Consider the following 20,506-nt stretch of genomic DNA (forward strand, 5'->3'; position numbering starts at 1 on the left):
TTATTTATTTAATTTTTTTTGCATTTAAAATGACTGGAGGAAGGAAATCAAAATATTTTATGAACACTATGAAACTGCAATTCCAAGATTCATTTATACAGTTCCACTGGAACACGGCCACGCACATCCGTTTCCATATGAGCTATGGCTGCTTCGCACTAAGAGGCTGGATGGCTCACTAAGTGGCTGGATGGCTCACTAAGCATAGTGTGTTTCCCCTACACCGCCCTCCTGACAACTGCCCCGGGGCCCAAGTCCCCCATCAGATGTTGGCGGATCTCATTATGGGATGAAGTGTGATACAACTTGCACTATAAATACCAATAAGGCAGAGATCGCGGAACACCAAGGCATGGCCGCCTGGGATAAGACGCAAAGGCTTAGGAAATGGAGGAGGGCCGGTCAAACTGAAGCATGGGCTGACAAGTGCCGAGCAAGCAGGCACGCAGAGGGCAGAGGCGCTCGCTAATTGAGAGACCTGGGGCCTCGTGAGGCACAGTTCCCCCAAGTCTATCTAGCGAGACATGCTGGCAACGATGTGGGAAAGAGCCGGCAGACCGAGCAGGGCGGGCGGTGCGGGGTGGGGCGGGGCGGTGCCGTGGGGTGGCAGCTCCCTTATAGCCTCTGCTCCTTTACTACGCGGTCTTCAAGTCATTTCCCACTTAGATCTGCAAGCTCCGCAGCAAAGGAGGAGTAAGAACAAGAAATGGATCTGAAAACAGGATGTAGGGTCACAGCCTCTCTTCTTAAGCGCGTTTTCTTTACTTTTCCTGAGACAGGATCTGTGCTACGTTGCCCAGATTGGATCTGAACCCCACTTTTCCTGCTTCAGCATCCCCAGTGCTGGGACTGCAGGTATGCACTACAACGTTCAACTTGGGGCTACCATTTCAATGACACCGTCAGGAACAGAGTCCAGGAGACTGCAGAACCATCCTCGTGGTTTTTGTTGTTCTCTCTCTCTCTCTCTCTCTCTCTCTCTCTCTCTCTCTCTCTCTCTCTCTCTCTAAGACAGGGTTTCTCTGTGTCACCTTGTTGCCTGCACTGGAACTAGCTCTTGTAGACCAGCAGGCTGGACTTGAACTCACAGAGATCCTCCTGCCTCTGCCTCTTCAGTGCTGGGATTAAAGGCATGTGCCACCATTGCCTGGCTGTTTATGTTTTCAAATAAAAGATTTGGTAAACATTTGACGGAAAACGCTGTAAAAAAAATTGCCGTTTAAAAATGTTACTAAAAAAGTAAGCTGTGCACCGGAGGCACAACTTTAATCCTAGCAGTTGGGAGGCAGAGGCAGGGGATCAGTTCAAGGCCAGCCTGGTTTACAAAGAAAGTTCCAGAATAGCCAGGGCTGTTACACAGAGAAGCCAACCAACAACAACAACAAAAATAAATAAATAAGCAATAAAATGTTGCCTCCCCCCAAAAGATGATTTATTTCATTACTTTGGGTGGGACAGGAAGCAAGATGAGGTTACTGAGACAGAGAAAAGTAGACAAAAATCAGTGACTGAATGGTACCCTCCTAGAAGGTATCTGGCGGGAACACGCAATACAGTAGCACGGAACAGACTCTGAATCAGAGCAGGAGTGCAGGTGAGAGCCGGTAGTAAGATGATGGAGAGCCAGAGGATGAAGCCTGAGAATGATTCAAGGCATGCAGATGGCCGCCAGGCTCGGCCTCCTGCCAGCCTGAAGCTCTGGAAAGGCTTCCTGACTCTAGGGCCCAGGTACCCAATCCTTGTGATTGCTAACGGTGGGAGGGGCTTGGCCACCAGCCCCTGTATCACCCCTCCCCATCCTACTCTGGGGATGCAGGAAGACAACCTGGAACCAGGGTTGAAGCAGAGATGGCCTGCTTCAGTTGGACCACAGCTTAAGTTGGGAGCAGGAAGATGGTCCAAAGATCAGGAAGGAAAATCATACCACACCAAAGGCCCAAAGCAGCCACAACTGGAGGTGAGGCTCAGAACCAGGAAACAAACACAGGGAATCAGAGAATCAAAAAGCAAACCAGAAGAGAACAGGATGTCTGAAGGGACCGCGAGAAGACGCTGGGGTTCGGAGTCATAGCTGGATCTCAGTCTACAGGACCAGGAACTCAGGAAGCCTGTGGAGTGAGGTGCAGGCCATCAGCGACGACTGCTGGGCAGGAGCTCTCCCGTCACCCAGGACCCGAGGCTCTGCTGCTGGGTTCAGGGATGCTGCACAGCCATATGAAAGTGGACTGAAGTTAGGGTGGTTATTTTACCTCCCTCAAATCTGAGACATCCTGCCACTGCTGCCTTGCAAAGAAGTAATGGGCTGAAATGGCAGTTCAATCTGACTGCTACATGGGACTTGACTTCGGGTAATAAATTAAGTCCCTTTTTTGGAAACCACTTGGAACAATCTGAGTTTACACTCCCAACATCTGAGTATTCTGTATCTAAACCCTAACCGGGATGGTTTTACTTCCGGTGCCTTGTATTGAAATACAATATGGGTGTCAGTTCAGCATCACTGCCGGGTTCACGCTAACCTATTTACAGGGTTAGTGGTTGTGGGATCCTGGTCTGTGCCCATGAATACACTATTCTGTAATGATTACAAGACCAGAGCAAAGATTAATAAATGTATCAAAATTATTGCAATAGTGGGAACTTCATCCTAAGGTGTACTGTCCTGGGTGACAAGCATGGAGGGACCAGAACTTCATTTCACAGGACGATTTAATGACCTAGAAGTAGGATGTCTTGGAACTACTAAGCAGGGAGAAGTCTGTAAGGTGCTACTTGTTTTTAAATATATATATATATATTTAAAATTTTTAATTTATTTTTTTATTTTATGTGCATTGGTGTTTTGCCATGGGTGTCAGGTCCTCTGGAACTGGAATTAAAGACAGCTGTGAGCTGCCATGTGGGTGCCGGGATTTGAACCCAGGTCCTCTGGAAGAGCAGTCAGTGCTCTGAATCTGCTGAGCCTTTTCTCCACCCCCCTTCAAGAGCTTTGCTAGATAACAAGATCTGGCTTTCAAGGAACTTCACAACTGAAGGTCCACCTGCTCCTGCCTGCCAAGTCTGGGTGTGTGCTGCCACACCCAGCCTTGAAACCTTTTGAAAGCAGGACAGACAGTAAAGTGAATCATGCCGCAGTGCTGGGCACCATGGGTAAGGCAGACACTGGCCAGCGCGGAGATGCTGTTGCCTCCCTTCCCTCTGCACCCCCTTAGGCATTCTGAGATGCCTTCCGCCCATGTGGAGTACTTGCAACCCTCTTGAGACAAGTTTCATTCCATGAACTCTGGCAGTGAGGTACGAAGAGAGTGTTTAAATTTGTAGGGCCTGCTTTTGGGAGTGGGAGGTCCAATTAGCTGCTCTAACAAGGGAGTTTATCATAAACCCACCTGCGAGACACAGGGTTAGCAATGTATAAACTACCAGCATAAAATTAAGGGCAGAAGAGAGGAAGCCCAAAGTTTTCAAATTCCTCATATGCAACACCACTGCCTGCCCCTCTCCCGACATGAGTATTTTAACTCTAAAAGTGCACCTCATGCTGTACCATCCTGTGCATCCTCCAATCTCACGGTCCTTTCTCTCACCCTTCTTCAAGGATATAGTTAAAAACCACCTCCTCCGTAAACCCCACCTATCCTCAGAAATCTCACTACAGAGCTTCACACCATCGATGCTCCAAACACACTTGACCTCAGTTACCAAATAAATATCATGTGTGAATCGATACTGTATCCCAGACTCCCTTAACGTGAGACCCGAGGAATCATCTCATCTCTTCATGGGACATCACGGCCTTCACCTGGGTCTCATGGCTTAAATGTTCTAGGGCCAAATCCTTCTCTTCTAGCAGAAGGAACACCCCAAAGAATGGTGGTCTAAAACACAGGAGAATGAGACACACCTAGCTCTCCTGTCGGAGGAGGGGAGTTCTGTGAGGTAACTATTGTAGGCCGACCCTGAGTCATTGGGGTTAGATCACACTGTCTTCTGTACCACACCTCTCAGACCCTGTGAAGCAGGCTGAAACTGCAGGACTTCTTTTGGGGTCCCCTCAGAAAATTATGTCTCCCCGGACACAGAAATAGACGTCAACCTGGCGCTTCTCACTGGCACATCCCCTGGGTCAGCAGGATGTGCCGGGTAGCCCCAAGCCGAGCTACAGGCACTTAAGAGAGCCACACTTGCTGAGCCATAGAAATAAAAAGCTGGTGACCAGAAGTCAACAGCCACAAGCCCTCCAAGAAGGTTGGGAACAGCAAGGAAGAGGACCCCACAGATCAATATTATATGTAAATGGATCCTGCCAAGCATGAAGGAGGAGCCAGAGATGAAAAGCAGATGAGGGCAGCTCCCTGGTCAGGTTCTGGCGACCTCAGGCTCATTTCAGCAGGATGTGAACCAATCCTGAGCCACCCTAGGGGGAATGCTTGCTGACTGAGGCTGACCCCTGCAGAAGCTGCCTGGCAGGGGTGGGGGTGGGGACGTGGATTCTGGGATTCAACACAGACAAGAGACTAGCTTCCTGCTGCAAAGGACTCCGCGTCTCAGAACTTGTTACCCTTTCCCTCATATATAAACTGGCTTTTCCTAATTTCCTTTGAATGAATGGTCAGAGGGGAATTCAAATTTCTCAAGTTCAGGCTCATGCTTCAGAATACTCGCGGGTACTTTGGCGAGACATTCTTTTCTCATGTTCAGGTTTTCTTTCAGAATGAGTCTAACGGTTCCTTATCTAAATTTAATCCTTCAGCAGCATTCTCACCATTAACTGCCTGTTTGAACAAACCGAGTCCTTGACCTTTTGGGTATTTTCATCCGTCCTGTGCGTGACTGGATGACCTCTTCATGCATCATCCAGGCCATCTTCCCACCCTACTTTAAACCCTTTCAAAATCCAAAGCCACAGAGAAACCCTGTCTCGAAAAACCAAATAAATAAATAAATAAATAAACCCTTTCAAAAGACGGTGGGTCTCACTTGGAGACTTGTTCAATTTCACTCAAAACTTTATACTAATCCTTTGCTCTACACAGCGACCACTCATTTCAGCATTAAGCCACATAGGAACAGGCCACGACGGTGAGAAGCCCCGAGGTATCAGTCTCTAGGGTGCTGCTGGCCTAGTCATTCCGCTATTCCTGCTCTTCAGGAAGCCACCAGGGAAGTTTCTGCTTTTTCTGAGTTTTCGCCCTTAGCGTCTAGTCGAGGTGTGGGGCTGGCAATCTCGCACTAACCGGGTTATAGAGTAACCGAGAGGCAACGCTGGGAAAAATTAAAGCCTCTACAACCCACGTTTGCGTCCAACCCGTGCACGGAGTTTGCAAAGCAGTCACCAAGGTCGTGCGGGTTCGGTGGTCCTAAGAGCTTATGGCGATCCATGCAACGGACGCCTAAGCGCGGCTACTCAAACAAGCAGGATGACGCGGCAGTGGCGGTAACGTCGGAACTCGCCCCGGGGACCTGAAGGACAACAAACCTACCGGAGAAGCCCGGGCTTCTGCTCGCACCGAAGTCCCTGGAGGCTAGGCCGCATGCGCACTGCTTCCCCCGCGCGGGTTGGGCTGCGCGCGTGCGCACTGAGGCAGAGGCGCCGGGCTCCGCCGCCTTCAGCCCACGCCCGGTCGGAAGCGCTCGGCTCGTGTGCGCATGCTCGCCCGCGGGAAAGGTCGCCGGCGAGGAGAGGGAGGAGGAGGGCTGAGAGGAGAGAGGGCACCCCCGAGCGCCAGGGTGCATTGTGGGAAGGAGGCGGCAGCGTCCCGGGCGGGCTGGAGGTGCAGCAGCGGCGGCGGCGGCGGTAAATCCTCCCGGCCGCTCACAGCACTGTGGAGCCGCGGCCCCAGCCCGGCCTCGGCCCGCGCGCCCCTCCTGGCCCTCGCTGCTTCGCCTGCCAGCCCCTCCTCCGCGCGCGCGGCCTGGCGGAGCCGGCCGGCCGGCCGGCCCAGCTCCCCTCCCCGGCCCCGCGGGGCGGCCGTGCTGCTGCCCTGACGAGGCGGGGAGGGGAGGGCTGGACCGGCCGGTGGCCGGACGACCATGCCGAACTTCTGCGCCGCCCCGAACTGCACACGGAAGAGCACGCAGTCCGACCTGGCCTTCTTCAGGTTCCCTCGGGACCCGGCCAGGTAGGTGAGCGGGGCGCGGCGGCGGGGAGTCGGGCGCACGTGCGCTGCTGCGCCCTCGGGGACCCGGCCGAGAGGTTGCCACCCCGGGGGCGCCGAGGGCCGTCGGTCGTCCGGCTCGTTTTCCTGGCTGTCAACGGAAGGCTAGGACTCCCAGGTTGCGGTCCCGGCGGCCCTGCCTCTGCTCCTGGGACGGTGTTTCTGTTTGGAGTCGGGCCGCTTGCTTTGATCTTCAATCGGGTCAAAACTGCTGCCCCTTCGGGGTTGTCATCGCTCGCAGCGTTCAAAGGCAGACCGTTACTCACTGTCTCCCTCGGTTATTGTGGGGAGCTCCGGGGACGCGTGTGAGGGCGTGGGAATAGGTATTGAAACTTCACTCTTCCCCTGGGGCAGCTCATCCTCCGGGTCGTGCTCTGAGAGGCGTAGAGACTGTGTGTGATTGATAGGCTGCAGGCGTTTCACGGGGCTCTCTTGTTGGTCCATTCATTTAAAAGTCAGTGCTTTAGCCGTGTTTGGAGTACTCACGTCAGGTGCTGGGGACCCTGGGAATGCTGTCAGGAACCGCAGAAAGCGCCTAATCCGTGGAGGGAGCGGATCTATCAACAGGCGTTGTAATGTAGCATGCTATTTATTAGTTGGACAAATAATTATCGAAAGCCTACAATTGGTAGAAGTTGGTTTGAGCGCAGGGTAACAGATGAGCCAGTGAAAAGTCCCTGCTCTCAGAGGTTACGTTCAAGTGGTGGGAAATTGGCAAGTAAAATATTTACAGTAGTGTGCCCCCAAATGAGAAAATACCCTGAAGAAAAATACAGCAGAGGTTGGAAGAGTTTAAAAGTAGCCAGGGAGCAGCTGAAGAGCACTTGGGGCGCTTGCAGAAGACCTGAGTTCTGAGCCCACCTCGGGTGACTTAAACCCACCCCCCCAACTCCTCTCAGGAGGCAGGAGAATTAGCTTGAGTTTTGAAGCCAGCCTGAGTTAAAGCAAGTTCCACGACATTTAGGGCTACAGTCTGAGATCTTGTCTCACTTATCCATTTTTTAAAAAAAAATATAACAAGAGAGGCACATTGTTATTTTAAACAGAGGGAACAATAAAAGTATCACCACAGTGAATTTGAGCAAAGAGTTGAATTAGGGCAGGGGACATCCATGAAATATCTTAGGAAGTCTGGAAACAGGAAGAGTGAAGTCAAGGCATGCTTGCTGGTGAGGTGTGTGTGGGAGTCACAAGTTGTTCAGGAAGTTGCCCGTGGGAAACACTCTGGGGTTTATTCTGAGTGAAGTGGAAGAATTTAGAGCTGAGAGAGGTTCTCCCAGGGATTTCTGGCTGCTTGTTCATTGTAGGGGAGCAAAAGTGAAGGCAGGAAGACCAGGGATCGACTGTTGCAGTAGTTCAAATCCGAAGAGGAGGAAGAGGCACACTGTGCATTTTAGATAAAGTTTGGTGATGAAGCCAACTTGATTTGCCAATAGTTTGGATGTGGGTTATAAGAGAAAACAGTCAAGGGTAACTCCCGAGATTATGTATGTGTATGAGGGTAGTGTGGGTACTGAACCTGTAGCCGGGCTAGTGGCCAGCAAGCCTCCTGTCTCTGCTCCCATAGGTTTAGAGCTGCAGACACAGCTTTTCATGTGGGTGCGGTGATCTGAACTCAGATCCCCAGGCTTGGCCGGTAAGTGGTTCTGCCCACTGAGCCATCTTTCCCAGACTCCTGAGGCTTTTAACATAAAACAGTTACTGACATAAGGAAGATTGGGAAATACAGTTTGTTGGGGGAATAGTAAAAGTTTCATTCGTAATGCGGCATCTGACAACAGACTTGTGACAGGCTTGGTGGGAATTCCAGAGGTGTCTTCAGCCAGGGGATGGAGTTCGGCACTAAAGACCTTGATTGGCATACGTGAGGTCCCAGGTTCTGTCCCCTGTGCTGGGGGAATTAGTTATCTTTATACTACATACAGAAATTAATTTCCAGTTGGTGATTTCTCTTTCTCTACATTGTCAATACTTGTTTTTTGTTTTTGGCTTTTTTTTTATTTTGTTTTGTTTGTTTGCTTTTTGTTTTTCAAGACAGGGTTTCTCTTGTAGCCCTAACTTGCTCTCTAGCCCTGGCTGACCTCAAACTCAGAAATATGCCTGCTGCTTCTTCCTGAGTGCTGGGATCAAAGTCATGTGCCACACTTGGCACAGATTTCTGTTTTAAGTCTATTTATAAATATGCTTATATATATTTTAACTAAACTTGTATATATGGTCTGTGGCCCTTTAAAAGAGATCATTGCCTGCTCCAAATGTATTTATTTTATTTATTTGTTTAATCCCAGCACTTGCAAGGCAGAAGCAGGTGAATCTCTTTGAGTTCAAGGGCAGCGTGGACTACATGAGCTAGTTACAGGACAGCTAGGACTGTTACACAGGGAAACCCTGTCTTGAAAGACCCCCCCCCCCCAAAAAAATATATATATACCATGCCTGACTCAGGTTACTCATGTTTTGAGATTGAGGTTTCCTATGTAGTTTAGGCTGGTCTCAGACTCAGAGTCTTCCTGCCTCAACCTCCCAAGTACTGAGATTATAGGTGTGTGCTCCTATGCCCAGCTCAAACGCTAAAATTTAAACTTTGACTTTATATTTCATAATTATATTTTGGTTTTGTTTATAGATGCCAGAAGTGGGTTGAAAATTGTAGGAGAGCAGACTTAGAAGACAAAACCCCCGATCAGCTAAATAAGCATTATCGACTATGCGCCAAACACTTTGAGACCTCTATGATCTGTCGAACTGTAAGTAATAGCTTGGCTTCTCCTCCCTTGCTGCCTGGTTTGCAATGTCAGTTTTTTATTGAAATGTCTGCCTATACCATTTGGGTTGAAGATAGGTCTGGAGTCTAGAAGTAGTATCTGCTTGTTCTCAAAAACTTGACTTTTTAAACCCCTCTTCTTGATGTCCCCTCCCCCCTCACTGGAGGTAATAACTTTTAAACTTACAGAATATGTACATGTGTGATGCTGTGGCCGTTCATTTCAAGCTACTTTTCTAGAGTTTTTTGTTTTGTTTTAATGTGGTTCTAGGGATAGAACCCGGAGCCTTCTGTATGTTATGCAGATCCACCACTGAGCGAGCCCCAGCCCCTCTCTAGAGCATTCTTGTGAATGGCAGTCTCACCTAGGGATGATGCTTTTGTTCATGACTTGAATGTCCTCTTAAGAGCCAACACTGACCTCGTTCCCACTGTGTAATTTTAAGGGCTAGCTAGAACACGAATCTGTATCACATGGTAACATGAAGCTATTCTTACACCACACCCGGACCTTTCCCTTCTGGGCCGAACAAAATCTTAGGGTTTCTAATGTTCTAAGATTCTCTAACAAAAGAATGTGATTCATAAAAGAAACTGGCAGATTTGATTGATGTGTGTGGACCAGAAACCAACAAGAAAGTTTGGTAAATCCATAGCGTTCTTAGGTATAACTAACGTTCTGTATTAGGCTTGGATAGACGTAAACTTGACTTGAAGGTACACTATATATTATTATGCAGCAATTTATTTTGATATTTTTTTCAGATACATTTTGCAGAGGCATCAGAAAACTAAAGAATGATTGGGTTATTTTATTTCTCAATATTAATTGAAGCAGATACTTATGAAGTCATTGGGAGGTGAGCCAATTCCGGTTCAACAATTTAATCACAAATATTTGAGGGATTTTTTTTTTAACCTTGCTTTGTTACAAGCATTATACTGATCAGCCTAAAGGTTTCATGTTTTAAAGGCAAACTACTTTTGTGTTCTTGACATGCAGTTAAAATATCATGAATCATTTTAAAATACACAAACCATGTATTTTTATTTTTTAATTTTAGTATAGTAAATATCATCTTTTAACTGTGTAATTCTAGCCTGATTAATCTGAGAAATTTAAAATATAACTCACTAATGTAGCTGACTTTAGTCAGAGTATAGAGTAGAAATAGAGTAGCTAGTTTTGCTTTTTGTAATTCCCAAATGATTCTTTCATCTTGAGTAAATTAACCTAAATGGGAGACATGTTCTTTCTGAGTGTGCAGAATGAGCATCTTGAAGACTGGCTTACATGATAACTGTACTGAAACATGTGAGCCTGCTGGCTTCATTAGTTTGGCATTTAAGAGCTTGTTAGCATACATGAGCAGTTCTGCCAAAGCCAAAACTTTGTTCTCATGCTAGAGTAAGTGTGGTTCCTTTAAATTTGTGAAGAGTAAACTGTGATGTGGAATTAGCATTGTTCATGTGAGTTAGATTTAATCTTTTGACATGTGTATTTATCAGTGAGTATAGAGTATATAATTTTCATTCATATTCTAATTTTTCTGATCTTTGCTTTGTCTGCTAAATTTGAATTTTGAAAAATTTTTATACTATCTCCTCCCTCCTCCCATCCCCCCAATCACCCAACTATTTGATGTTGATTGTGTTTAATTTTGATACTTTGGCTTAGTGAGAAAAATGAAAAGCCCAGGGTATCATAGGTGAACTTTCCTCTGTAGCTTTGTCCATACCAATCCCAGCTCAGACTTGGTAGACTCGGAGTTCTTAGTCCCGCTTAGAAGCCAAGTATTGAGAAATTGCATTTTTGTGCCCTTTGGTGGTGGTGCACTCTTTAATCTCAGCTCTCGGGAGGCAGAGGCAGGAGGATGTGAGTTCAAGGCCAGCCTGGACAGGCTCCAAAGCTACTCATAAAAACCAGAGAGAGAGGGGGGTGGAGGAGAGAGAGAGAGAGAGAGAGAGAGAGAGAGAGAGAGAGAGAGAGAGAGAGAGAGAGAGAGAGAGATTAGCAAATGGAGCAGGAAGATTTTAATTGGGGAATATTCAGTCCCTCAAATGTAGTCTGCTTGAGTAAATTAACTCATGTGTGTTTCCATGTAACTGGAGAGAGAAATAAGTCACTCTCTCCCACTCTCTCCTTGGACTAACTAGTGGGAATAATAGTCATTTATCAGTTACTCTCGTTAATTAATTTCTTGTTGTCCCAGCTTCCTCTTGGCTCACTATGGAAGACTCACTATGCAGGTTTAGGTCCAGCTTCTGGTGAGACACAGCAGGGCAGAGAAAGGTGCCTTTTTAGTGATCAGATCATTGGGACAAGAAGGAGGTTTAGAAATGCCTAATTGAGTGTTGGCAGAATTGTGATTATGTATTTTGTTATCCTTAGTATGTGAATAATTTCATTTTGGAAGACGTGATCTACTTGACACCTGACTCCTATTTAGATCAAGAAACTGGAGTCTAAAAAGTCATTGGTCAAGTTCATGTTTTTACTGTGCCTTGATATTTCCCAGTACTAACAACAGTGGAGGGAATGGCAGGTGGGGGGGGGGGGCGTTGTAATTGCACATTAAAGGGCATAGATACTTGGGAGACCTGTGAGTCCTGTAGACTTGGTAGCTAATGGAAGGACAGAACAGAAGGGCATCGGAATTTGCACATCTGTACTTTAGAGACAGGTAAAGAAGTTCCCAAGAAGTCATTAATGTAGAATTTTATTTACCTTTTTTTTTTTGAAGGACCTTTTTTGATTGATGCATTTTCTTTTTCAGAGTCCTTATCGTACAGTTCTTCGAGATAATGCCATACCAACAATATTTGATCTCACCAGTCATTTGAACAATCCACATAGCAGACACAGAAAACGAATAAAAGAGTTGGTATGTCTCTGGCTCCTCAGCTTTGCTCTCTCTGCACATCCTATTAATTTAAATCAAGCATGGAAGCATCTGTTAGCAGCTCTCCCGTGGTATTCTGTGTCTCCCAGGTAGCGTGCTAGGAAGTGAGCCGTGTTTATTGAGATGATTAGTCTGTCGTAGTGCTGTTTAAATTGGGAAAGCTCCTCCAGCTGATAGTTGTTGGCTTGGGACAAGGTGTGTTGTTGATTACAGTCCAGGAGCTCATTGCTTTCCTGGGACTGGTGGCAAGAAGATCTAGATTGTTTTAGAGTGGAGAATTTCACTATTATTGGTGACAGGGTCTAGAAAAAGTTTATAATGTCGTATAAATTATATGTGCTTTTATAATCCTTTGCCACCTTTCAGATAGCTAAAACCTACCTTTCTTTGTTGACCTTGGGTGAACACCCTTATATACACATTATTTTCAATTACATAATTATTCATTTGGCACACATGCCATGGCAGCATGCATGTGGACACCGGAGGACAGATTTCAGGAACTGGTCCTTCCTATCGTGGGAGCCTGGGGTAGGCTGTGAGGCAAACACCGTTGCCTGCTAAGCCGTTTTACTGACTCAGCTCCTCCCCTCCCCCCATCTAGTTTTGAAGACAAGTTAGCTCTTCAGTGTTGTGTGATGTTTTACTCTCTTGGCTTTTTGTGGGGGGGGGGTCCACCACCCAGCTCCCAAATAAAACACACGGAGGCTTATTCTTAGTTATGAATACTAGTCCTTGACTTGTTTCTTGCCAGCTTTTCTTAAATTATCCCAACTACTTTTTGCCTCTGGGCTTTTTCCTTTCTTACTTCTCTATACCTTACTTTCACACTTCCACTCCTCCTCTGGCTGGGTGACTGCCTGCCTGGCCCCGGCATCTTCCCTCTCCCAGATTCCTCCTCCTGTTTACTCAGCTCCTTGTTAGACTTCAGGTGTTGGTCTAATTAGGCAGGCACAGTAGCACAGCTTCACAGAGTTAAACAAAGACAACATAAACAAAAGTAGCTCAGCTTAAAATATTCCCCAACACTTCAGAGGTTGTTTTGTTTCAAGATAAATTCGCATGTTGTAGACCCTGCTCCAGGCTTGGAATAGGTGGGAGGTTTGTTTGCTTGCTCAGTTTCTCGGTTTTCTCTTCTCTTGGTTTAATTGTGTTTCCAGAAGTTCATGATCTTCATCTAGAATGTCTTAATGCTTCACTTTCTCTGTTCCCAAATTACTTCAGCGGCGTTTTTTTTGTTTTGGTTTTTTTTTTTTTTAACTTTTTCTAGCTTCCTGAATATTTTGGCTCACTTGTGTATCCCAAGCCAGTTTAGAGGTATAATGCTTGCTTAGCTGCAGTATTTTGTAATCTTCTGTAGTCCTCAAAGGTTTTTTTTTAATCCTCTTCATGTTGTTTATTTCAAATGTTAGGTAGCACACAGAGGGTACCTATAGACCACAGGATCTTGTATGTGTGTCTCCATTGTCCCTGAAGTCTGGTGCTTCCTCAGGTGGTCCACTATTCTTCCTGAGAATTTTCTGAAGGGTTTTTTTTTTTGTTGTTGTTATTATGTTTCCTCTATACAGGGTTTCTCTGTGGCTTTGGAGCCTATTGTGGAGCTAGCTCTTGTAGACCAGGCTGGCCTCAAACTCACGGAGATCCGCCTGCCTCTGCCTCCTGAGTGCTGGGATTAAAGGCGTGCACCACCACTGTCCAGCTTTTCTGAAGTTTTTTATTGTGGACATTTAAATTTTATTGAACAGGGTCAGACATATAGCCAGGTGTTACAGTGTTTGCCTGGCATTTGCGGGGCCCTGGGTTCAGTTCCAAGCACCACCAAAACAATTACAAAAACAAGTGCCATAGTGTATTTTCAGTTCCTGTATTGAGTGGTCTGATGACGAGTCTACATCTCAGGACTTAATCTCTCATGCTGACTTTTGCTTCCTCGTCTTTTCTCTTCCGCTTCTCTGGGATTTGACCTGGATGAGTGCTCACACTCACATGGAGATCCTTCACATCAGCTGTTGCTTCCCTGTGCTGGCCTTTCATGACAGGCACACTTCCACACTTGCCATCCCTTAACTGCGCCCTCTGGGCTTGGGGAGGGCTGTCAACTTAACCAGCGTGCTAATAATGGTTCTGTTAGTGGCAGTGTCCAGAGCTGTCTCTGGCTTTCGTTGGCACTGTTTTCCTGCCACAGATAGTGGTGGAGTGTATAAAAACACTAGAGAGTGTTGGTGGGAGAATGAAAGACTGATCTGGAAAGTTCTACCTGTGATGGTTGGTTTGGGGTACAAAGAGAGACTTTGTTTCTTTCTCTTCTGAGCTGGAGCCTCACTTTGTGCTTCCTAGGCCTTCTCATGAAGTTCTGTGGTCAGCACCCTCCTGGTTTTGTGACATTTAGGGTTAGATTGGGAAGAGGAGTCATCGTGTCCTCGTGAATGTGACGCTGAGTGCCGTGGCGTATCTTCTCCATTATCACTCAGTATGCATTTGTCCGGTTAGGATACATTAGGGAGAAAGTAGGGTAAATAACACGTGATTTTTTTTTCTAGTACTTCATTATAAGCTTGGAATCATGAGCACATCACATGGTTTTGGTTTTCTATTATCTGTTTTAAGAATGTATTCAACGTGAAGAATTGATTTTCTCTGGAGCTAGGGATGTAGTCTTAGCTGATCAGAATACTTGTGTAGCATGAATGGTGGCCTGGGTTCGGTTCCTAGCACCACATAAACCAGTACTTGGGAGGTAAAGGCCAAAGGATCAGAAGTTCAAGGTCATCCTCAGCTGGTTAGTTCAAGACCACCCTGGAGTACATGAGACACTTTCTTTAAAACTTAAATGAGATTTTTTTTTTTTTTTTCTGCTCTGAACAGGCTTTTTTAAGTCTAGATGATTTACTAAAGATGATAGTCTTAAATTTTTTTCTTCTTTTTTAGAGTGAAGATGAAATCAGAACACTGAAACAGAAAAAAAGTAAGTGATAGCGTTAATGACTCACTTTTGAATTCCTTTTTAAAAGGCTTGGCCTGGTAAGAACAAATAAATGTATTTCGTATCCAAAACCTTCCTTGAGTGTAAAACTGTGGTTGACGTTGTCCTGCAGCCTGGAGGATCCTCTGTCTGCAAAGTTGTTGTGCTGTGCACATGACAATGTGCAGAGCCCAGCGCCTTCTCCCCTCCAGGGACCCTCGGTGTGGTTAGGGTCCCTGTAGGGAAGGAATGCTCCAGAAAAGCCAGCCGTGCGCATCGTGGAACATGATTATTTCTTGGCTGTGGGTATTTTGGGTGTAGTGGTTACAGAGTCTCTGTAGGTGCTGGATGTGTAAGCTGTGCCGTCAAAGGATGGGGCTAGAAATTGCTTCTTTTCTTACCAGTGGACACCATCTCTCCTCCTTTATCTTCTGCTACTATAGCATAGCTTTGGCTGATACCATTTATCGTCCTGGTGCTTTGTTTAGTCCCCACAGTAGCTGCATGATAAGTAATACTATTTTCCTTCTTTATAGGTAAGGAAACATGCTCAGCAAAGAAAGGCAGGAAAGATAGAAACATAGAGCAGAACAAAACAAGCTGCTAGGTTGAAGTAAACAGCCTCATTTAGATGTTGTTTGTGTCTCTGATAGCCTATAGCGCTTAACAGATGAACCCAGAGGAAAGAGCAGAGTTCAGAACTTGCAGTGTTGTGAGTTGCTAGCAGTTGGAACCACTGAGGAGTTTGTAATTAGATGACAACATGGCCAGGCTTCCATGGAACACTCTGGACCAGGAAAGACAACTATGCAGTCAGAAGGGCCAGAACTAGAAGAACTTGTGTGTGGGTGATTCACATACAGAATGGGATCCAAAAGGAGAGAGACCAGGCTTTTACTTTATATTCTTTGTGCTTTATCAAGCATCTTTTTGAAATAATACACTAGAATTAATACTTGTTGATTGAAAGTAAAGGAATAGAAGAGGCAGAAGGTAGGGGCAGCAAGGAAGGCAAACATCCAGGATAACCTCTTTCTTTCTGGGTGGTGTATGCAATAGAGGAGGAACCCTGTACACTGGGAGAGGGGGATCATCCCTGGCCTCAGGGATCCGTGCTGAGTTCTGAGCACAGCTTACCCTAGACTGCTCTGCACCTTAGAGTTCTGACTGGAGGATGTGCACCAGCTCCCTGCTGTGCCTTCCTTGCCCATGTTCCCCAAACTCATGTAATTATTAAAGGCAGCTTCCTGTCCCTCCCCAGGATGCTGTACAATCTTTGGTGGTTTTCTCATAGACCTAGACTTTAAGAGCTGGGTTTTAAATGATTCTTCAGATTCTAATTCTTTTCCTGGGACCATTACTGACCTGTGTGACTGTAGACAGGACACTTTCCCTGTCCGGATTTGAAAAGACTAGACTGAGCTTGCTAATACTCTAATATTAACCTCACCCCTGTTATACGAATCTGTATTATGTTGGTTTTTGTAGAGCTGGCTTCCATATAGAAGTGTGGCTTAACAGATAGAGGCAGCATCTCTGTGGATCCTGAGTTTCGTTTCATTTCTATCCTTGTAATTTTATCTGGGGACTTGGCGAGTTACTTACTGTCCTTCTTTGTCAAGTGGCGTTGATGGCATCCGCCTGAAGAAAGTAGTGTGATACACGTGAGATGTAAGATACCGGTGGAAACACTGCCCTCTTCACCTTCCTCTTCTCACGGTGTACTGTTATTAAAAGTTGTCCCTACTTCATAACAGCATTTATGCTTATTAAAGTCTGTCCACAGCACTTTTCTCTTCATTTTACTAATTTAATTTGGGTCCTATTCTGTCGGTGTTCTTTTAATGGTGAATGAATGAGTTTGTAGATTTTAAATATTTAGCCAATCAAAATTGTAATCTATTTTGTCTTCTGTGGTTCCTTTGTTTTCCAGTTGAAGAAACTTGTGAACAAGAACAGGAAACTAACAACACTGCTCAGAACCCCAGTGCCGAAGCGGGGAGCCAGCAGGATGGAAACGTGTTGCCCCTCACCCTCGAAGAGAAGGAGAACAAAGAGTACCTCAAGTCTCTGTTTGAGATCCTGATTCTCATGGGGAAGCAGAACATACCCTTGGACGGGCGCGAGGCTGATGAGGTCCCAGAAGGCCTCTTTGCTCCAGACAACTTTCAGGCCTTGCTGGAGTGCCGTATCAATTCCGGAGAAGAGGTCCTGCGAAAGCGATTTGAGACCACAGCGGTGAACACGCTATTCTGCTCTAAAGCTCAACAGAGACAGATGCTGGAGATCTGCGAGAGCTGCATCCGGGAGGAGACACTCAGGGAAGTGAGGGACTCACACTTCTTCTCTATCATCACAGATGACGTGGTGGACATAGCAGGAGAGGAGCACCTGCCCGTGCTGGTCAGGTTTGTCGATGAAGCTCACAACCTGAGAGAGGAGTTTGTGGGCTTCCTGCCGTATGAAGCCGATGCAGAGATTTTGGCTGTGAAATTTCACACTACGATAACTGAGAAGTGGGGGTTGAATATGGAGTATTGCCGTGGTCAGGCCTACATTGTGTCCAGTGGGTTTTCTTCCAAGATGAAAGTTGTTGCCTCGAGACTTTTAGAAAAATACCCACAGGCCGTCTACACCCTCTGCTCTTCCTGTGCCTTAAATGCGTGGCTGGCGAAGTCTGTCCCTGTGGTCGGGGTGTCCGTGGCTTTGGGGACCATCGAGGAAGTCTGTTCTTTCTTCCACCGGTCACCACAGCTGCTCTTAGAACTTGACAATGTGATCTCTGTTCTTTTCCAGAACAGCGAAGAGCGAGGGAAAGAACTGAAGGAGATCTGCCACTCCCAGTGGACGGGCAGGCACGACGCCTTTGAGGTCTTGGTGGATCTCCTGCAAGCACTTGTTCTGTGTTTAGACGGCATAAACAGCGACACGAGTATCAGGTGGAAGAACTGCATAGCGGGGCGAGCATTTGTCCTCTGCAGCGCAGTGACAGACTTTGATTTCATCGTTACCATTGTTGTTCTTAAGAACGTGCTATCTTTTACGAGAGCCTTTGGGAAGAATCTCCAGGGACAAACCTCGGATGTCTTCTTTGCGGCCAGCAGCCTGACTGCAGTACTGCATTCGCTTAACGAGGTGATGGAGAACATCGAAGTTTATCATGAGTTTTGGTTTGAGGAAGCCACAAACTTAGCAACCAAACTTGACGTTCAAATGAAACTCCCAGGGAAGTTCCGGAGGGCGCAGCAAGGTAACCTGGAATCTCAGCTCACCTCAGAGAGCTACTATAAAGACACCCTCAGTGTTCCCACAGTGGAGCACATTATTCAGGAGCTGAAAGATATATTTTCTGAGCAGCACCTCAAAGCTCTGAAATGCCTGTCTCTGGTACCCTCGGTGATGGGGCAGCTCAAGTTCAACACATCCGAGGAGCACCACGCCGACATGTACAGGAGTGACCTCCCCAACCCTGACACGCTCTCAGCCGAGCTGCACTGTTGGAGAATCAAGTGGAAGCACAGAGGGAAAGACATCGAGCTCCCGTCCACCATCTACGAAGCCCTGCATCTTCCTGACATCAAGTTTTTCCCCAATGTGTACGCCTTGCTGAAGGTCCTGTGTATCCTCCCTGTGATGAAGGTTGAGAACGAGCGCTACGAGAATGGACGGAGGCGTCTCAAGGCGTATCTGCGGAACACTCTGACAGACCAGAGGTCAAGTAATCTGGCTTTGCTTAACATAAATTTTGATATAAAACATGATCTGGATTTAATGGTGGACACGTACATCAAACTTTATACAAATAAACCAGAGCTTCCTACGAATAATTCGGAAACCATTGAAAATGCCTAAAAGATTTCTAAAATGACTGTCGTTTTTGTGTTTGCCGTTTGGAAGAAAGGCGTAAGGGACAGTGGGTTAGCCAACCCCGCGCACCTTGCCGCGAGACCTCCAGTGGAACGTCATTAGCTGTTGGTAACCATGTATTGGCCCCGTGTGAGCTCTCATGCCTTCCGCACCTGTCCTGTTCTAGGAGTTGGCACGGGGAATGTCAGAATGCCTCCCTGCTGGCGGCACTCGGGAATTGTTTTAAAGTTATTCTAGATACAACATTATCATTGTGGATTCAGTTGTCAGGTGTTGCGTTATCAGGCCTTTGAAAAATGAATTTGTGAGAGATACATTTTATATGTATTACGATGAAGTACACCATTGACTTTTGACCTGTAGGAGTTATGGGTCCTTAACATTTGTGGTAGCAGCACTTGGAAGGCAGAGGCATGAGGATCATAAGTTTTAGTCCAGCCTGGGCTACATAGTGGGACTGTCTCAAAAAAAAAAAAAAGCAAGGGCCAGGGATAGCTCAGTGGAGCACTTGCTGAGCATGTGCAAGCCCAAGCCTCAGGACTGCAGGAGCAGAGAAGAAAGGAAAGAAAGTAACAGAATCCAACTGTGTGATGATGATTAGTCCCGGGAATTACAGAAGTCTGTGAGCTCAGCAAGCAGGTTTCTGTAGTCTGTGCAGGACAAGAAGGACCTCAGAGGAGCCAGTGAACGGCAGAGCCAGGCACTGTCAGCCCACCTGGTTGTTGCTGTTTGCATCCTTTGTCGAGCCCTCTTTTCCACAGGTAAATTCACTTCTGCTCCGCTGTGAAGACAGGCAAAGGCGCCCATACAGGAACCGACTTGTCTGTTTTCTTGTCTCGTGATTATGTCTACCGCCGTGTCTTGATTTATAAGCAAAACCTTCAAAAATAAATGTTTTGTGGTTTATCTAAAAAGTAATACAGAGAATATTACTGTTATTTTTGGTGAATAAAATCAATTTTGTACAGTTTATTTCCAACTAAATAAAATGTGAATTTTGTTTAAATTTCAAAAATTGAGGTATTTTGACATCAGAACACATTCTTGTACATTTTCCTAAAATGATTATTTAATAATCACCCTCATGATTTACAATTCAAGATGAGGTACTTTCTAGTTCTTTTTTCCGTATGTGGCTTAAGGTGTAGGAAAATGCATTTGTAGAATGCATTTGCTGCAGCGCTGGGTCAAGCCCCGTGGGTGTGTCAAATCAGGACACGTTGCCTATGCAGGTTATAAAAGACGAAACGACTTTATGTTGTTGGCGATCTGCACGGTGTTTCTGTCTTTACAGAGAGAACTGACCAGTCAGCAGTGGCCTGTCGTTTGTGCCTGGCAGGCTGTCCCAGCCAAGGTCTGTTTCCTCCACCGTAAGGCGGTGCTGTCAGGACTAGATAATTTATTCTTAATGCCTTGTTGCTGCCCAGACCTAACGGCTTAAAGAAAGCATTTCACTTTTCCACTTTTGAGATTGGTTAAATGATTTCTTTGCAAGGGTCATGTGGGCTTTCTGTCTTTTGTTTGAAAATTTGTTGGTGTCTAGGTAGGATGGTTGGTCTCTCCATGTGGTCTTTGATCTTAATGTAATTGTGGCACCAAGGTCAAGGGTACTTTCAAAGTCTGGACTCAGAAACTCAGGGGGTATCACTTATACCACATATTGTCGAAGCGAGTCACTTGGCTAGCCTAGTGGAAGGGATGAGCAAATAGATTCCCGTAGACAGCAGTAGCTGCAAAGTAGGTCCTGTTCAGTCCACCGTAGCCATGTAGCCAGAAGTGTGTGAAGGTGCCATCTTTTGTGTTTGGGTAATCTCTAGCTTGGGGCTTTGTGGAAGGTGTAAAGGCTTCATGCGTG

At 46.3% G+C, this 20,506-nt stretch overlaps 2 protein-coding genes across 2 annotated transcripts; one reads left to right on the plus strand and one right to left on the minus strand.

Annotated features, from left to right (window-relative positions):
* Positions 1-2,864: 2,864 nt before the first annotated feature.
* On the minus strand, positions 2,865-5,470 carry Gvqw3 (GVQW motif containing 3). Its single transcript, XM_038314122.1, is given in 3 exon segments — positions 2,865-4,727; positions 4,730-4,753; positions 4,756-5,470. Coding segments are annotated over 3 exon segments (471 nt in total). The 5' UTR covers positions 5,063-5,470; the 3' UTR covers positions 2,865-4,587.
* Positions 5,471-5,883: 413 nt separating this feature from the next.
* Positions 5,884-19,666, plus strand: Thap12 (THAP domain containing 12). The gene is made up of 5 exons (XM_038314159.2): positions 5,884-6,119; positions 8,782-8,902; positions 11,697-11,804; positions 14,751-14,787; positions 16,718-19,666. Exons 1-5 carry the CDS (start codon positions 6,031-6,033, stop codon positions 18,634-18,636), a joined length of 2,274 nt encoding a protein of 757 aa, XP_038170087.1. The 5' UTR covers positions 5,884-6,030; the 3' UTR covers positions 18,637-19,666.
* Positions 19,667-20,506: the final 840 nt, after the last annotated feature.

Source organism: Arvicola amphibius, chromosome 12, assembly GCF_903992535.2.
Source record: "Arvicola amphibius chromosome 12, mArvAmp1.2, whole genome shotgun sequence".
Lineage (NCBI taxonomy): Eukaryota > Metazoa > Chordata > Mammalia > Rodentia > Cricetidae > Arvicola > Arvicola amphibius.

Coding starts and splice junctions, on each gene's coding strand:
- Thap12 (XM_038314159.2), top strand. CDS start 6,031: ATGCCGAACTTCTGCGCCGCCCCGAACTGCACACGGAAGAGCACGCAG. Junction 6,120..8,781: donor TTCCCTCGGGACCCGGCCAG/GTAGGTGAGCGG, acceptor TTTTGTTTATAG/ATGCCAGAAGTGGGTTGAAA. Junction 11,805..14,750: donor GAAAACGAATAAAAGAGTTG/GTATGTCTCTGG, acceptor CTTCTTTTTTAG/AGTGAAGATGAAATCAGAAC.